The 18,759-nt window shown below is 41.1% G+C and overlaps 1 protein-coding gene across 4 annotated transcripts in view; it reads left to right on the plus strand.

Annotated features, from left to right (window-relative positions):
- The window catches only part of PDLIM7 (PDZ and LIM domain 7), a 68,020-nt gene that overhangs the window by 14,593 nt on the left and 34,668 nt on the right, over nucleotides 1–18,759 (plus strand). For all 4 annotated transcript variants that reach the window (XM_072146007.1, XM_072146008.1, XM_072146009.1 and 1 more), the window contains exons 3-5: nucleotides 10,140–10,291; nucleotides 11,317–11,347; nucleotides 14,774–14,976. In XM_072146007.1, the coding sequence (XP_072002108.1) occupies nucleotides 10,140–10,291; nucleotides 11,317–11,347; nucleotides 14,774–14,976 (386 nt within the window). The remainder of the gene's footprint in view (nucleotides 1–10,139; nucleotides 10,292–11,316; nucleotides 11,348–14,773; nucleotides 14,977–18,759) is intronic.

Below are 18,759 nucleotides of genomic sequence, written 5' to 3' on the forward strand. Positions count from 1 at the left end.
AGCTTGATGGGCTCCAAGCTCAATTAACCCCTTAAGGACGCAGGGTTTTTCCGCTCATTTCTCGCTCTCCAACTTCAAAAATCCATAACTTTTTCATTTTTACGTGTACAGACCTGTGTGAGGGCTTATTTTGTGCGTAACAAATTTTACTTTCCCGTAATGTTATTTATTTTAACATGCCATGTACTGCAAAGCTGAAAAAAAATTCCAAATGTGGAAAAATTGAAAAAAAAAACGTCACGTTCTTGTGGGCTCAGTTTTTTTTACTTTGACTGTGCACTCAAAATAACACCTCAGCTTTATTCTTTGGTTCGGTGCGATCGCAGTGATACCAAATTTATATAGGTTTTATTGTGTTTTAATACATTTTCAAAAATTAAACGAATGTGTACAAAAAAGAAAAAAATTTTTTTGCCATCTTCTGACGCTAATAACTTTTTCATACTTTGGTGCACGGAGATGTGTGAGGTATCATTTTTTTGCGACCATTTTGAGGTCTGTGCGACATTTTGATAATTTTTTATTTAATTTTTTATGTGATGTAAAAAGGTGTAAAAGTCGCATTTCGGACATTTGGGCGCCATTTCCCGCCTTGGAGTTCATCGCCGGCCGTAACCGTTTTTATATTTTGATAGATCGGGTATTTTGGGACGTGGCGATACCTAATATGTTTGTGATCTTTACTGCTTATTATGTTTTATATCAGTTCTAGGGAAAGGGGGGTGATTTGAATTTTAATATTTTATTAATTTTTTTTTATTTTTTAAACTTTTTTTTTTATTTTTTTTCCCACTATTTCTTAGACTTTCTAGGGTACATTAACCCTAGATGGTCAGATCGCTCCTACCATATACTGCAATACTTCTGTATTGCAATATATGGCATTTTTGCAGCACATTCATTACAATGAGCCACTGGCTCATTGTAACGAATCTCCAGAAGCCATGTAGCCTCGTGTCAAAAGAAGACCCGAGGCTACCATGGCAACCAATCTTTTAAACGCCGCCGGCGGCAATGACAGGGTTAATGGCAGCGATCGGTGCAAGCATCGACCGCGGTTATTAGCGGTGGGTTTTTTTTTTTAATGCAAAATGCAAAAACCCCCACCTTTGTATGAAGAGGACACGTGAGCCCTCTTCATACACTCCTTATACCTCTGCGCCGTAGAGCTACGGCGCAGAGCGTTAAGGGTTTAACAGCTATGGAGCCAGAAGACCCACAGGCTCATTTTCACAATTTTTTAATCCTTGTTTAGGGCATAAAAAGCTAAAAGAAGAACAGATTCTGACAGAGGGAGCACACACCAGTATGCCAGTGTGCTTGGTTTACAAACTTTCATCCTGGTGGTAGATGTCCTTTAACGACACAGATCAACTCATCAACAGTGTACATACAGTGGCATAAACACATCAGCCCCCTGTGGCCTATAATATTCTGGCTGTAGATTACACTGCATAGTGACATGTTCCTATGTAAAAAAGAAGATAGATGAGATTTATTATTATGGTAGTTGCATGTGATATGTCACCTGGGTGTTGTCTTCCTGAATTTCTAACACTCCCTTTACTGAATGGTCTGCGGCCCTTTAAGTAAGGATACATTCATACTGCCGTGTGCTTGAGAGGAGGAGGAGGAGGTGACCCCTCCTCCTTCCATAGAAAACAGTGGAGTGCGTCCGCACACTCGCAAAAAGATAGAGCATGCTCTATCTTTTTGTGGTGTACGGCACAGACCACCATTGCTGTCTATGGGGCAAATTTGCGGCTGCATGTACGTCCCCCCCAGACGCTGTATCTGTCACTTGGATAAAACCTAGAGCAGAAGGGGAGAGTAGCAGTCAGGGAACTGACACTTGACAGGGAGATTTCTAGGGGTATAGACTTGTACCGTGATAGCCATAGAGAGAAGAAGCGGAGTGAAAAAAATCTGCCAATATCTTTGTGATATAATCATCATGCTAACATCATGTCTGACCAAAAAAGCTCATCATAAATGTACTCAGTTATACTCAAAAAGGTATTGTCTGATTTCATCACTCTTCTTTGGTCGGGAAATTACGATTCCTATATTCCAATGAATATTAAATTGCATTTTCAGTGCCGATGAAAGAGTTAAAGAAGGTTTTTTTTAAAAAATAGTTTTGCCTGCAATAGTTACATTTTTTCACTTGCAGGTGTCCTTTCAGTGAAGGTTAGGCTCTGTGCTTTCGTGTAATTATACCCCCCCTTCCTCCGTCAACACTTTTTGCATCCCTGCAGGCTTCTTTAAAATAGATCTGGCTGCACGGAGCACAACAGGTTGCTGTTTTGAGCGCAGCTATTTGTAGACAAGCCATGCCTGAGCCCAGGAGACAAGGGCACAGCATAAGTGAAATAGGTAACTGTTGCCTGGAGACCTGTGAAAAGGTCTCGATCCCTCCACCCCCGCTCACAATTTAAGCGTTGGCCTGGGAAGTAGGTGGTCCTTGTTGTAGATCATTGCCGGCTGATGTGACTTGCGTCACCAATATCACAAATTAGATGGTAGAAACTTGTGCTGTGTAGTTGATTATAAGTGTGAAATGGAGCATATCGTGGGGGTCATTGACACATCTAAAGGGTGACAAAGTGTATGGAAGTATGTAGTTAAAAAAAGCTTTGCTGTGGAAGTTATTACTAAGCTATACAATGGTATCCACTACATTCATATACCAGCCTCACACCCCTTTCGTAAACTGGACAATTAATCTACGTGAGCAAACGACTGCTATATTTATACTTATACTTATACTGTTGTCCTTATCTATTGAACTCTGAACCAGCACTTCAACACGTATCAACTTTGGTTGGAAGATCTAAAAGTTATGATGGTCCTACTGAGTTTGATGGTGTTCACTAGCTGGTGTGCCTGTAAGGAAGGGTAGCCCATTTCTTTAGTTTTTTTCTTTTAAAACCAATTGTTTTTACATTTTTCATGAGAAATGTTTCCTTAACAAGTTTTATATACCATACATTTCTGCCTTTAATTCTACATAAAGGGGATGGTCACATAGCTCAATTTTCAGGATTTTTTTTTAGTTTAGAGGAGATATTTATTGCTTTATTTTATTGGTTTGTTTATTTTCTTATTAATATATTATAATCTTTAATAGGGCATTGGTGGTAGTGAAAACCTGATTCACATAGTGTCTTTTTTACATAGTTTATTTGTATGTACTCAAGAGAGAGATCTTCACTTGATACACTGCCCCTCTTGAGGATCTATTCTTGGCCTTGGCAACGGCAACAATATCTGCATCTGAGTAAATCTGGGAACATCACATATTTGCCTGGTAGTGTCTCTTTGATCCCAGACTAAGACCCCTTTCACAGCAACATGTGAGGGATCGATATTGATATCGGTTCCCATAGATGCTTATGGCAAGTGTGTCACCGCACCCTCCACAAGAAAAAGTTAGAAGGTGCTTTATCTTTTCCTGTATATATGGTCGGGCACCATGGTATGAAGAGCGGAGGGGTGAGTAGCTGTAGGCTTGCTCGGGCAAGCATACATTCGTATGAAAGAGGCCTTAAGCCACTTTTACAAGTGTTTTTCACATGCGTGAGTTTGACGTGCAGGACTTGCATTGAGCACTGAAATTGTATTCAAAAGACATGCATGTTTTTTAACGTATAGATGGACTTTTTTTTTAATGTGCGTTAAACTTTCAGCATGTATAACTTTTCGTGTGTGAAATATACCCAATACAAGTCTGTGGAGATCAAAAACATCAAAAACACATTGCACTCTGAGACCACATGCAAGTGCAATGCCCTTTTGACTGTTCAATTCACATAGAAAAGAAAGACCACAGTCATCAATTTTTTTTTATGTGTGTTCACAATTCAAAACACCAGGTGTTTGTTGCCAATTGGGTGCGTTTCACTAGAACAGGCCGAACCCTGCCCCGAGCGTTTGCATTGCGTTTGTAAACACAATGCAAACGCCACATGTGAAGACACCCTGAGGAAACTCTGCGATTCTCATGTGAAAGGGACATCTCGCACATGATCGTTGCTTTGGACATGTACTGACCATTAAAAGAACAGCTAGCATGTAATGAAGGTTCAAGGTTGTACAGAAACTATTTTTATTTATATTGAAATATTGTATCAAGGAGTTAATTTACATAAACTTTAACAACTGGTAACGTGACAATAAAATGTAATCCAGCCAAAGCTGATTTATTGAATGATACCTTGTGCAGACCCTTCAGGCCCTGAATCGTGCATTATTCAGTGAATCAGCTGTAACTGGAGTGCTCCTTTAAGACTGCAGAATATTACAGGTCTTTCTTTCCATAGGGTAGTCTACTGAGTTGCTCTTTTATGGTACTTTTCACTGGACTTTTCTATAAGATGTGACACAGGCTCCTGGTACCTGCTGGGATCCTCTCTGTCCCTACTTTATCTCCATCCCCAGCTGCTGTGGGATACAACTGCTGGTCTACCTTGTGGCGGTCCATCAGGGGGCCACCATGTGCACTGCATCTCTCATGCCTGTAGTTGCAATGTCCACTTTTTCTATGACATGCATTTTAGAGCGTGGTGCTTCCACTTGGGTGAACCAGTGATCAAGATTCACATGGGGTGTTCTCTCGCTCACTGCAGTGTCCCAGACCACCCTGGTGTCTCCAGACCACTCCGGCACACATCAAGCACATCAGAGTCTATTCTACCATGAGTTACTTTCTGACTGCACTGGCATTTTAGTGTCCCATTGTTCTCTTTGATCTTCCCGAAAGCCCAAATATGCTCCAGGGATTACAAGCACAAGTTCCCATGTAATTCTATGTGCTCATACACACAGCCGTGGTTTTCCACTGCCCCATGTGTGAACCAACTGCCCAAGCCCCGAAACTCGAGCATGTCATATCCTTGCCAAGTTTGTGGTTCTGGAAGCCTTTTTTGCTGTCATCGGCATGTGAATAGACCTCACACACAGATGACACATGGGTCCATTGTTTGCAGCATAAGAACACATATGTGTGTATGGGGCCTTGCACCGCATTCACTGTCCTGACTTGTGTTAGAGGTCCTTAAATCAAGGTGAAAAACAAATGATCAGTAACGCTGAGCAGTTATCACTGAACAGACATCACTTGTACTAAGGGTCTTACCACGCTATTACTCTTAGCAGAACCCCCTGGCAACTATATTCCTGTGAATCAAATTCTTGATCTCAGTCCAAACCATTTCTGGCTGCCCATGTACTACAGAAAATTCAGAACAGATGAGGTTGGCACTTTTTGTTTCACCGGAAATCTTGAATCCTTTATTCATACATGGTGACACAGCAAGTTACAGGTATTAACACATAAGTGGAGAAAAAACCATCTTCTTACGAGTTTCTGACCGATAAGGTCCTTAGTCATAGAGTCTGCGTTGCGTTAAAAAAAAAGCATCCAGTTTTTAAAAATGCATGCGGCTTTTGTCTGTTTTTAATTGCGCAAATTCAGAAAACCGGACACAAACGCATGCGATTTCAAAAAAACTGATGCGTTTTTAAACTAACTAAAAATGGCCAAAAATTGCCATGTGTGTCTTCACCCTATGTATGTTTGACAGCTTTGGGGATTGATTTGGTCGCGTTTATGCTGCATTGAATTGCATTTTAAAACACAATTGAAAAGCAGTTCCTCCTGACCTCATATGAGTTTAGGCTTAAACACTTGTGATCGGGAACGAGGTCTGCTTGTTTTGAATTGTTTACATGCATGTTGCTTGTCCCCAATTGCAAGCATTTCTGTGAAACTTCATAAGCAATTTGGTCAAGCTCCTCCCTGCTGTCTTTCAAATGCAATCTAGGAACAATGGGGAGGGGCTCGGCCCGATCGCATATTTGTTTCAACAGAAACTCATGCGATTATTAAGAGCACCTAGTGTTTTGCATGTAAACAACGCAATTGCATGCGTTTTTTAGTAGAAACGTCTATGCGATTGGGCCTTGCTCCGCCCTTGTACATTTGCATTGCGTTTCTAAACACAATGCAAATGGAATGTATGGATGCGGCCTAATGCTGATTGTAGCTGTCTATGTCAATACTGAGGGGACAGTCATCACAGGGAAACGATTGTTGTCATGGTCTTAAAGTTCACAGATATTCCTCAGTGATTTTTCATGTGGACTGGAAAACTTGTACTAAGGAATAAACTGATTTCATGAAGGGAATATTGGAGCCCCTCAATATAATTCCTATTAATATCTCTTCCTCTGGAGCTGCAGTGTACAGCCTGTTCCTCTCCTCACCGCCCACTCATGAAAGTCACACTACATCTGTCCTCCTGTCTCTGTTACCAGTGATGGCGGACAGCCTCTGTTGCTGGGTTTGTTTCAGTCGTCTGATCCGACTTACTGGCATAACTTTGTCCTGTCAAGACAGGGAATTGGACTTGCTTTCTGTTAGGCTACATTCATGCATGCGTTCAGCTGGTTCTGTACCGTTCCTATTATCAAGTAGTGGAAAAAATAGCACCGCATACCTATTATTATAATGGAAGTGTAAGAGATGGCAGCCATCCTTACATTTAAGTCAATGGGGAATGGAAGATGGAAGACTTTTGCGTGTGTAATGGAAACCCCGATCTGTTAGACTTTTATTAACGTTCAAAAATAAAAGATGATAAAGAAACTATCTCCAACACTTTATTAGGCCTTTCAGTATGGTTCATGGACTCTGTAAGCATAGTGCAATATCCCCCGCCGGGCCCTAGCCTTTTCTTGGGTCCCAGAATACCGGAGTGGCTGGCGGTTGCGGCCTAGGCACGCTGATGTCACGGTGCTTGGTATGGGGACCGGAGGGCTGTGCTACAGCCTGGCAGGTATCCAGCAGGTGGTGTGTGCAAGAAATTGTAGAGAGGGAGAGGATGATTTACTGAATCTCCCTGGGGCAACCCCTTAGTGTCTGTAGTATATGTCCCTGGGTAATGGCTGGGGAAACCCTTGATGGTACAGCCGTATTCAGGGACCAGACGGAGGCAACGTTGTGCAAAAGTAACTCACGGTTCTTTATTGGAACAACTGCAGGCAACGTGCCAAACAATCTGGTTACGGAGGCCGGATTGTTGGAGGAATTCTGGATTACTGCAGTGGTCATGGAGAGTGATCCTCAGGAGTAGATTCACCAGCCTGGTAATAGGTGCAGGCTGGGAGGTAGCTGTGTCCAGGTATGGAAGTTGCTGCTTTGTCCTAGGTGTTCTGTGTGTCTGTGCTAGTGGTGCACTGACACTCTGTCTCTGGTCACTCAGTGTGTGTTTTGGAAGATGAGCTGAGGCCTAGGAGGCCTGGGGTCAGAGCATGTGCTCTAAGGTCTCTCTGGTAAGAGAGATGTGTTCCAAGAGATGTCTCTGGTAAGAGACCTAGGTACCAAGAGGCCTTGCCCATTCCTGTCCAGGGGTTTTGTTAGACCCTGGTCAGGTGGTGGCTCACTCTCCAATCACACTCCAGTTTACAGATTGAAATACAATTGGATGACAGTAAAGTAAAACACATACCCTGTTAACCCTTGCTGTCCAGGCAGGGTCTACCATTGCTAATTGCCTTACAAGGACTGTATTACCCTAAAAGTGAGTTGATCAGACTCCTCTAGAAGGATACTACAGATAGAGGGCCTCATTCACTCCCTTGCCTACATGTTGGCAGGGGTGTTGCAATAGGAACTGGAGAGATAGGGGGCATAGGTGAGGTGAATACAGCTTCTGCTATGTTTTTAACCTATTCTAGGCCTGTCCTAATTTTTCTTCCCCCTGGACTTCTCATTACATGTAAATAAGCAACAGACACAAATTTAATATATTTTTAATAAAGCAGGTTTTTTTTGGCTACATTTAACACCATTAATCCTGGCAATGCAAGATCCTTCTTTATTTTAATAGTCGTTATTTATAAGGAGAAGTCAAACCCCAGAAACACAAATATATTGCCAGACTGAGGATAAATAAGTCTTCAGCATTTGTAATATGCAATGAAGAATCACAGACTCACACGCCCTCACACACCTCAAATCTATGAACCACAAAGGTGATGTCATATGTTGTGTATGGCACACACAGCGATGGTGATGTCATCTTTCCATAGGCAGACAAGAAGACAATTGATTCAATGGCATCTTTTATTTTCTGCACTGGATATAGGCAGTCCCTGGGTTACATACAGGATACGTTCTTTATACGGATAAGTTAAATTTATATGTAAGTCTTGTATTATTATAAGATTTAGTAGAGGGAATTGTAGATTCTGTTATGGAAATGCTGCAGATTTGCAGCAGGTTTTCCTTTTTTTCTGCACAGATTCGGTGCATGTTTTTGGCAGCGTATTAATGGCGGTTTATAAAATCTCAAAAACTTAGATTAATGTTAGATTTTCACTGCTGTGAACACTACAGGTTTATGTTGTAGGATTTATTTACCCACAAAGGATGAGCCACATCATGCTATGTGTGTATTCTCTTTTTGGAAAGTTGTGTGTTGTACTTTCATGAATTTCCTACAATTCCTGTGGTTTTCCCACTTGTAGCAAGGGGCGGATTGTTTAGCTTATGACTGATAGGGCAGGGGTATGACTGTGAATAAAAGAGACAGGTGGGACAGTCATGTGGCTGTTCAGAAGAGCTGAGCTTGTGCAATTTTTAGTTATAAATACCTAGCCGTCTACTAGGCTCAGGCACAGGGATACGCAGCCATGTGTTTTTCCCTTGCTGTTTGCTTGCAGAGACCTGGTTTAGTCTCCTTGCAAATAGGGCACATAGTTTGATACCAAAATCTATTAAACCGATTTAGCAAGGAAAAGCGATATATCATTGGGGTAGTCAGTGTGGCTGATGTCAGGCCAAGGACTACTATTGTACTCTCTATGACAGTGGTGGCGAACCTATGGCACTGGAATGAAGTTCACCAGACAGGACTCAAAGAATCTTCCTACAGAATCTTCCTACAATGATAGAGGAATTTGCCCTCCTCCTTTCAACTGCGTTGGTGTCTTTAGGAGGCTCAACGATTGAAAGTTGTCAAAGAACAAGGAGTATTAAATTACTGCTTAAATTGCTGTGCTGGCACTTTGCAATAAATAAGCGGCTTTTGGTTGAAGTTTGGGCACTCAGGCTCTAAAAGGTTCGACATCACTGCTCTATGAGATACTGTATTTATCACAGAATAAGTGGTTGTGTCATGAAAGAAAGCTGTCCCCTATCCACAGGATAGAGCAAAAATAGCTCAGGGTCTGGCGTCCCCCAATAAATGAAGCTCCAGAGCCATTCGACTCGATAAAAGAGCCATAAAATATCTTGGGATTTAGAATTCAGAGTGGAAATTGCACTTCTTTAAGACCCATAAAGAGTGGGTATGTCATAAAATGAGAGAAGGCAGAACTGCTTTAATCTGATTTGTAAAGCGCTGCGGAATATGATGATGCCATTAAGACTGCCATGGGCCCAGGGTGTTACGAATATTATAGCAACTACAAGTCTGGAATCACTTCTTACATATGGTACTATAAACAAGATTCTTGGGGAATGGAGGATGCGTCCCTTCTGCCTGCTTTTATTCTGTGGAGGACCTTCAAGGGTCCTGAGAAGTCTCTTGTGTATATGTGTAATGAGAAATTTGAATAAAATTTGGTGGGTAAATTGGGTGGCCATGGGCCCCCTACAAGGCTTGGGTCCTGGGCTACTGCCCAAACCGCCTATATGAAAATACACCAATGTGCTTTATAAATAGATTTTTTTTGATTATTGGACTTATTGATGAGGAAATTGCCAGGATATGGGGGACAGATTTCTGCTGGGTCTAAATCAAAAGCCATCATCTATTCGCCTGTCCCTACACATGGACAGTAAGCTGTTGCTAGACATGTCTATGGCTTATCTCCCTTGAGAAGATGGGATTGGAAATGTTCAAATTCAACTTGCCCAATGATCTTTCCCCTAGCATCCGCTGCTTAGGGAAGGTTAAGACAGCCGCATAAACAGATAGTTGGCTTGTGCTATCAAAATCTGCAGTTCCACCAGTATTTATCTAATATGTAATAATAAGACCATAACTGGACCCAGTAAAAGTGCTAGACTTATATATACTGATAAAAAGCCTTATAAAGTGTTAAAGTAACCTTCCTAATTTGTATTACAGCTGACACCAGGAGGGAAAGCGGAGGTGGCTGGCGTGAATGTTGGGGATTGGCTACTACAGATTGATGGTGAAAGCACCACAAATATGACTCACATTGAAGCCCAAAACAAGATTCGAGCCTGCAGCAATAAACTAGGCCTAGCTCTTAGCAGGTAAGATACTCAGCACATCAGATGGAACTGCCTCTGACCATTTGTGGTGCATGATGGGGCTTTGTTAGTGTCAGACTAACCAGAACAGTACCAGCACTACTTTAAAGAAACCCACAGAGCTCAGAAACATGGACATGGAGACATGTGTCACACAAGTAAGACTACTTACATATTAAGAACTACCCGGGCTACTCACTGGGCATGTGTACCCCAAACACTGTAACCTCTCCACCCACCTGGCACCAGGAGGAGTCCATTGGAGCTGTGGATAAACTACCTACTTTCCTCAACGCCTGGACAACCAGAGAATGGGGCTTAATAGCCTTTTTGATCGGGAGCGAAGAACATTAAAGGGGCTGATCACATTTCCTCAGGTTGTTTGTAATGTGTGTGTAAGTGTGGGGGCAGGATATTAGGTAATTTACCAACATGCATATATTAATAGTTCTGCACCTCTTTTTATGTGAAGTGAAGCCTCTTGTCTGTTACCTCATCAGCCATACATTCCTGTCCATAAAATGGCTGCAGATGGAGGGTCATGTGATCTCTATATGCCAATGAACAATCTCCCTCCCCGATTGTTCATGGACAGATAGAAATCACATGACCCCCCCCCCCCCATATGCGGCCATTTTATGGACAGGAATGTCTGACTGATGAGGACATATACATTATTTTCTTAACATATTAAGAAAGCGGTTTTTAATAGAGGTATAGAAGTAACTTACACACACACATTACAAAAAATATGAGGTAAAGTGGCCAGCTCCTTAGCTTATTATATTGATAACTGCACATACACGTCATCTATCTGTTTTGTGGATCCATAGACTTCTATAGAAATGCAAATCCACAGACTTTATAGAAAACACTAATGTTCCTTCACAGCTACATCAGTCTCATTGTTCGGTTACTAACGTTGTAGTGTATCATGTCACGCCGCCCCTGTAACTATCGCATCTGGTTATGTCTATGGACCTTTGTGATGATAGAAGAGAATAAAATGACCTTTGTTTCCTCTCTAGATTTGCCGGGGGACTGAGTAATCAACCAAAGGTAAATGTCTTACATCAGTGACAAGTCTATGAATGGTGTGTGGGTGTTGTCTGTGTGACTGCGAGGAGGGGAAGCAGTCTATGGTTGTCTTGGATGTGGTTATTTTTATCCTCTTGTATCTGATGTATATATATATATCTATCTATCCTCGCTTTCTTTATTTTGAGTGGGATTTCAAGCTGTCTGCTTTATTTTTCTCTCCTGATCTATGCAATAACCTTATCCACATATGCACACAGTGACTTATCTATCTCCTTCCTTCTGTAACCCCCTGGCTAGCCTGGCACCTCTCTGGACACACACTGCCTGTATTCCTTCTCTTCCACTACATTCCTGGAGCTCTATGTACCCTGCAGGGTAAACAGAGGAGATTTTGGTCTAAGCTGCAGGAATGTGATCTCATGAGAAAGTGTTTCCTAGGAAGATGATTTATCACCAACGTAATACCTCTGCTGTCAGTCAGCTCTAGTCTAGCTTCACTAAGGTTTGTTAAACAGAAATACAGGGGGCAACTAAGAAGCTTTCACAACCTTAGAGTATTCACTTGCAGTGTCGGACTGGGTTTCCTTAGGCCCACCAGAGAAAATCAATTTGGGGGCCCACTCTTCATTATTCCCCAGGAAATATAATCTAGAAGCCTCCAAATTGTGGTGTTTTCTGATGGACCTATGGGGTTCAGTATTGGGTTGAGCCAGGGCCCACTGGAGGATCCTCTGGTACTCTGGTGGGCCAGTCCGACACTGTTCACTTGAAAGATAGACATATAACTGGTTCAAATGGGACCAAATCAATCCTGACCAGAATGGACCCCTGGTCCACCCTCTGCATGATTGGTGATTGGCATAGTACATTCACTGCAATACACACAGATAAGTTACATATAATATGTCAGGCAGCCTAGACTAGACGGCTAGCTACTACTGAAAGAAATGTCTGCTCAGCAGTTTCAGGAATTTGTGGACAGGTACAGGTAATAATTGCATGTAGCTGTACAGACTATATTTTGGACCCCAGTCCAACGCTGACTATGTCTCATAGGCATACCACAATGATTGGTACATATATATTGTATACAATCTATAAAGTCTATTCTAATCTGCAACCTTTTTACAGCAAGCTGCAGTTTACTTCAGTCCTGTAACTTACTGTGCAGAAGTCAAGCTAATTTCTGAGTCATTGGTTTATGGTTTAAAAGCATTTCCAGGCGGAAATTGATGTGTGGGAGCAATTAACATCCATGTATAATGATGGCGTTAGGAGATATTAATTGGGAAAAACAGTGCTCCTAAATGCCACATTTAATGGTTCTATATTTATAATGTAGAACTATTGAAATGTGGCAATAAGCTTTATAGATGTTTTATTAGCAGTAGAACCGTGTTTTTATAAACTAAAATGTGTTCATTTATCATTTATTTTTTTTACATGCATTTTAGTGACTTAAATTTTACTTTTTTTTAGTCCCCCAAAAGGCTGCAAATGCAGCATTTGCAACCTGCCACAAATCAATATGTTTTTTTTTTTACATTTACATACGGAAAGGGTTAGGGTGGTTCACTTGTAAAAAAAAAAATGGTAGCGATTATATTAATTCATGATTGCCAAGCCCATTACTCGAGTTCACTTTTGGATCCACTTTTTTTATCACCAAACATGTCAGTCTATTGCTGTTAAATGAAATACGGGGGGTTTTATGCATCATAATTCCACAAGCCCAAACCTTTCATGCATAGTCCACTACTGAAGAAGACAAATGAATCGAACCAAGAAAAAAAAGTACATCCATTACAGAATGAGAAAGAGACCCCTAAGCTAAGCGGCTTCCTTAAATAGTACATGCCAAATACCGCTGTCATCTGCAGCAGTAAAAAGACAATTTCAGGTTGCTGACCTTACACCCCAAGAACTAAATGCTGCCTAAGAAGGAGATTGGGAATGTAATGACTTTAAAGCTGTACTGGGGCAGTATAGGAATGATAAACCAGTCCACATACCTGCAAAGTACTTGAGTGTCTGGCCACGGGGACTGATCACAACGGCTTGAGTGTGATTGGGACAGCAGTCAAGGACTCAATGGATACCGTGGCCCCAAAATGTTTGACAGGGGTAGCAACATCACGCATATTTCATTGCTGTTCCATTCATGCAGGGGACTATGTTCCTATGATCTTTGGAGGACCCTGCCCCGTGAGGATAACTTTTTTCAGTTTAAAATATCTGACAAAATGAAAAGGTTGTAAAGGTTTTATCAGACTTAATATTTAGGGATATTCTTCTCTATCATCTTGTTTTCTGTCAATTTGATTCAGAATTAAAGAGGAATCCATCAGCACAATTTACCTACCCAAACTAACCACTGTCTTATGTAGGGCAATGCCCACACATGTCACCCATGTCACCCATACCTTTATTTTTATTGCCCAAGTCTTGACCATGTCAAGACTTCACTTTAGAAATATGCAAATTAAGTTGAAGTGCTTTGGTCAAGCACCTCAGGGTCTGAGCCGAGCACTAAGGTGCTCTGCTAATGGCCCCCAAAGCACTTCAGCTTCATTTGCATATTTTAAGAGTTAATTTTGGCACAGCAGGAGCAGAAGGGATATAAAAACAAAGCTATGTGTCGCACTTGAAGGCATAGCCCTTCATAAAATAGAAGTTAGTAAGTCATTAAAGGGGTTGTCCAGTAAATTACAATTGCATCTAACGCTCCTGGTCTCCACTGTACGGAACTCCTAGCTGTCACTGATAGGAATGATGAAGCGCTGTTTTTGTCCATTTTATTCTGCCAAAAGCCCTATTGGTTTCTGATACTAGAAGCCATCCATGAGCCTTTTATGATACGATTTGAGCTGCTGCAGTTAATAGAGTGATTAATCTTACCAGAAATGATACTCAAGCATCCATTATTATCCATTATTGTTCATCATGTTGTTATCCGGGATATGTAACAATAGTTTGATCTTTGCGAATGGAGTCACATACTTTATTAAAGTAGATCAACATTCAGGATCTAATAAGTACTTGGGGAAAATGCATGCAATTTATTATAGGTATGTTACTTTTTTTGTTATGATACACCATTACCACAGTCACCCCATTACTTACTATCACATGTTTGATGTTATGATGATTTTTGGTGGACATGACTCAGATTTATAAAGACTAACAGAAAGAATGTGGAAGATCGGCCGTAACAACCAATCACTTTTCTTCTTCTTAATAAATATTACTTATAACAATCACTTTTCTTCTTCTTAATAAATATTACTTATACCTCTGCATGCACTAATCTCATAGCCAGGCTCTCTTCTAATAACACTTTCATAAATCATAAGGCAATGACAATTGTGGGGTGGGTTGAATGGGGCACAGATTGCTCAATACGGCTGCATGATGCCTGGTTTGTTCCCTTGTCTTCTCCCAAAGGGTGTGATATCTCCTGATAATCAAGGCGTGAAGTATAACTTTTCACCAAGTGCTGCTCTCAACAAAACCGCCCGGCCGTTTGGTGCTGGGACGCCACCCCCAGACAACTCTCGGGCAGCTCAGATTACCAAGCCAGTGACATACAACCCCCCTCCACCATCATATACCACCAATTCTGCACCCCAGGTCCAGCATCAGAACGGGTATGTGAATGTCTTTGGGATATAAGAAAACGGTTGCACCCTGCATTGTAGTGATCGGCAGAGCATTCTGGGCATAAAGGGAACCTGTCACTAAGTCTGAGGCCCAATAAACCACATGCATGTTGTTATTTATGTAGGGTGTAACTTTCTAGAGATTCACCTGTCACAGCCATACACATGTTCTGTCACGGCCAGTGAACCCATATGTGATTTTAACCATCTTTTAATATATACTGTACAGAATCCTAGATTTAAGAGGTATTGCTGGTGGTGTAGTGTGTTAAATGCTAGTGACAGGTTCCCTTTAAGCAAATCTGCTTTTTTCTTAGCAACCGCATTATTTTTTTTATTTTAAAAACTTTGTTAATTTTTTTTAATCTTCATTTCCACTTATGGTCCGTACATTTTACATAGACATTATTGATGAAATAATGTGTAGTATAGTAGTTTACATTGCCAAATTCCTAAGAATGCCATCTTTTGCATTGATCTTGGACTTGGCGACCCTCACCATCCACTGAGCGAAGTGTCACATGTTATATTTTATACTCTGACCTTTTTTGCCTGTACAGTTGTATGCATGTGGCCTATGTAGATGACACACCTGTTTTATCTAAATGTGTAATGGCACTTAAAGGGGTATTCCCTTCAGGGCACTGACCATAAATGTAATTTAATTTTAAATCGTCATATATATTCATTTCTTCAATTGGATGCTATTAAAAAAATGTACCTGTCTGAAAATAATTTCCCATAAATATAGGATTTAGAATAATGTGCCATAGAAACAATATTGCTGTCCTTGGATATGACCGCTGCTGTTGGAGTGATTGCACAAATAAACTAATTATTTTGGAGTTTAGGAGTTGCTGAACACTGAATCCAGATGGTTAGTTAGGACTCTGTAGTGCATGCCTGGCGGATGCTGGAAGAGCGCTTCTGTGGTCATGTCCAAGGAGGACTATCTTATTTCTAAGGGATGGCATGGCTTCATTTATGGGAAATTATCTTCACATAGGTACCTTAAAAAACAAACAAACATCCAATTGAATAAATGTATATATAAGGCAGATGAATTTATTTAAATGCAAATGCCCAGATGAGAATACCCCTTTAAGAGTCCATTGGTTGTGTCTGGTATTGCAACCATGCGCCATAGAAGTGAATAGAGCTGAGCTGCAATATAAGACACAACCTTGGACAACTTATCGCACCTCTTTGACTGCCACTCCCACTTCTTGTCACAATCTGTTAAGGGAAGGCGTAGCTGGCAAGCTTGGTGGCAGTACACAGTCTCTTCAGTGGAGTAAAGCTCCAAGCCCTGACCATTTAAAATCTGCGAATGAAAACACTGTATTCATTCACTATTGTGTCCCTATTCACCCCAAAAATTGAACTCCCGCCCATTTTTGGGGTGAATAGGCACACGATAGTCACCACATCTTAGTATATTGACTCCGCGACCCGCATCTACATTTATTAACTTTTGTCAGCGAGAAAATCTCTTTGTCTGAATCACGGTAGGAGTTGTGTTACTAGAATTGTTTCGCCCGACCATAATTGCGTATGTACGCTTTTTTCTGTACCTTGTTTTGGTTTTAAATATATGTTTGGACAGGGAATGTAAATTCCCATTTTAGCAAGTACACATTTAAAATCTGGAAAGCAAATTGGAAGTACCTTATAGACATTATTACATCCTGCTACCATAGTAGTAAATGTAAAGAGTCAGCACTGATGGAAGGTTTATATTTAAATCTAAATAATTGAGAGAATTCGTAATTAAGATTGTACAAAGGAAAGGGGAAACACTTCTCCTATCAGTATACCACATTTACAGTCTATTTAAAATGTTGTTGTTTTCTTGTATTTATTATATCTGGGTTTGATCACATTATATGTATTATATATGCATTGGATGCATTGGAGCCACCGGTGGTATAAGAGGGTGAGATTATGTATACTAGATTTTGTTATGGAGGTTTATAATATTAGGGTGTATTTACCCGCACACAACCAGAATCAGACCTGCTCACACACAAGGCCCATGGAAACTGTGGTTCTGTGTATGAGCGCATAGAAATGAATTTTTCCATGTTCTTCCTGTGTAAACAATGGATAGCACATAAACAAAAACATCGGTCTTGTAAATGAGGGCAAAGTCAGTGGCCAGAATAATAAGTGGCCGAGGTCTGTAATTAATTCTACTGCATCTTGTACCACCATGGAAGATGGTTAAGATCATCTCTTGTTACATGGGCCCTATCGCTGAATTTTCTAATGCTGTAGTGTCTACATGTAATTTCAAATAGTTCTACAGTGGGTATAGGAACTATTCAGACCCCTTTACATTTTTCACTCTTTGTTTCATTGCAGCCAACTGGTAAGAATGTGTTTTATTGCTCATTAATGTGCACTCTGCCCCCATCTTGAAAGAAAATAACAGCAATGTAGATATTTTTGCTAATTTATTAAACAAGAAAAACTGAAATATCACATGGTCATAAGTATTCATACCCTTTACTCAGTATTGAGTAGAAGCGGCTTTTGAGCTAGTACAGCCATGAGTCTTCTTGGGAATGATGTTTATCACACCTGGATTTGGGATCCTCTGCATCTTCATTAATCCTCTCCAGTTGCCTCAGGTCGGATGGTGAACGTTGGTGGAGGCCATTTTCAAGTATCTCCAGAGATGCTCAATTGGGTTTAGGTCAGGGCTGTGGCTGGGCCAGTCAAGAATGGTCACAGAGTTGTTCTGAAGCCTCTGCTTAGTTATTTTAACTTTGTACTTAGGGTCATTGTCTTGTTGGAAGAAGTTGAACCAGTCTGAGGTCACTGAGAACACTATGGAAGAGGTTTTCATCCAAGAGATCCCTGTACTTGGCTGCAGTCATATTTTCTTCAATTGCAACCTGTCGTCCTGTCCCTGCAGCTGAGAAACACCCCCATAGCATGTTGCTGCCACCGCCATGTTTTACTGTTGGGCTTGTATTTGGCAGGTGATGAGCAGTGCCTGGTTTTCTTTTCTCTACACATCCTGCTTAGAATTCCGACCAAAAATTTCAATAGTCGTCTCATCAGACCAGAGAATCTTATTTCTCATAGTCTTGGAGTCCATCATGTGTTTTAATTTGCAAACTGTATGCGGCTTTCATATGTCTTGCACTGAGGAGAGGCTTCTGTCAGGACACTCTGTCATAAATCCCTGACTGGTGGAGGGCTGCAGTGATAGTTCACTTTGTGGAACTTTTCCCATCTCCCTAGTACATCTCTGGAGCTCAGCCACAGTGATATTGGGGCTCTACTTTACCTCTCCTACCAAGGCTCTTCTCTCATGATTGCTTAGTATGGCTGGACGGCCAGGCCGAAGAAGAATTGTGGTCGTCACAAACTTCTTCCATTTAATTCTTGGCTGTTCTCCAGGAATTGTAACTGTCCAGAAATCTGTCCTTGGCTCACAATCATTGATCACAACACTGACAAGTGTATAATGTCTCTTTCCCACTAACAAGTGGTCTCCTATCGATCAGTGATGTAGAATTGCCTATTCTGCGGTGCACATCAGATGTTTTCACAGTCCATTTATCCAATACGAGCCGTGTATGAAACTCACCCATTGAAGTAAGTGGGCGCATGAAATAAACAGATGGCACTTGCAATGCACGTCTATCAGTGAAGTAGCTTGAGATGTGAAAATCTGACACAGCCAGGAAGACACTAGCATTACACATGTGGATTTGTGAATCAGACCAAATGTTTATCAAAATCATACTGTTTGACAGT

Source organism: Engystomops pustulosus, chromosome 4, assembly GCF_040894005.1.
Source record: "Engystomops pustulosus chromosome 4, aEngPut4.maternal, whole genome shotgun sequence".
Lineage (NCBI taxonomy): Eukaryota > Metazoa > Chordata > Amphibia > Anura > Leptodactylidae > Engystomops > Engystomops pustulosus.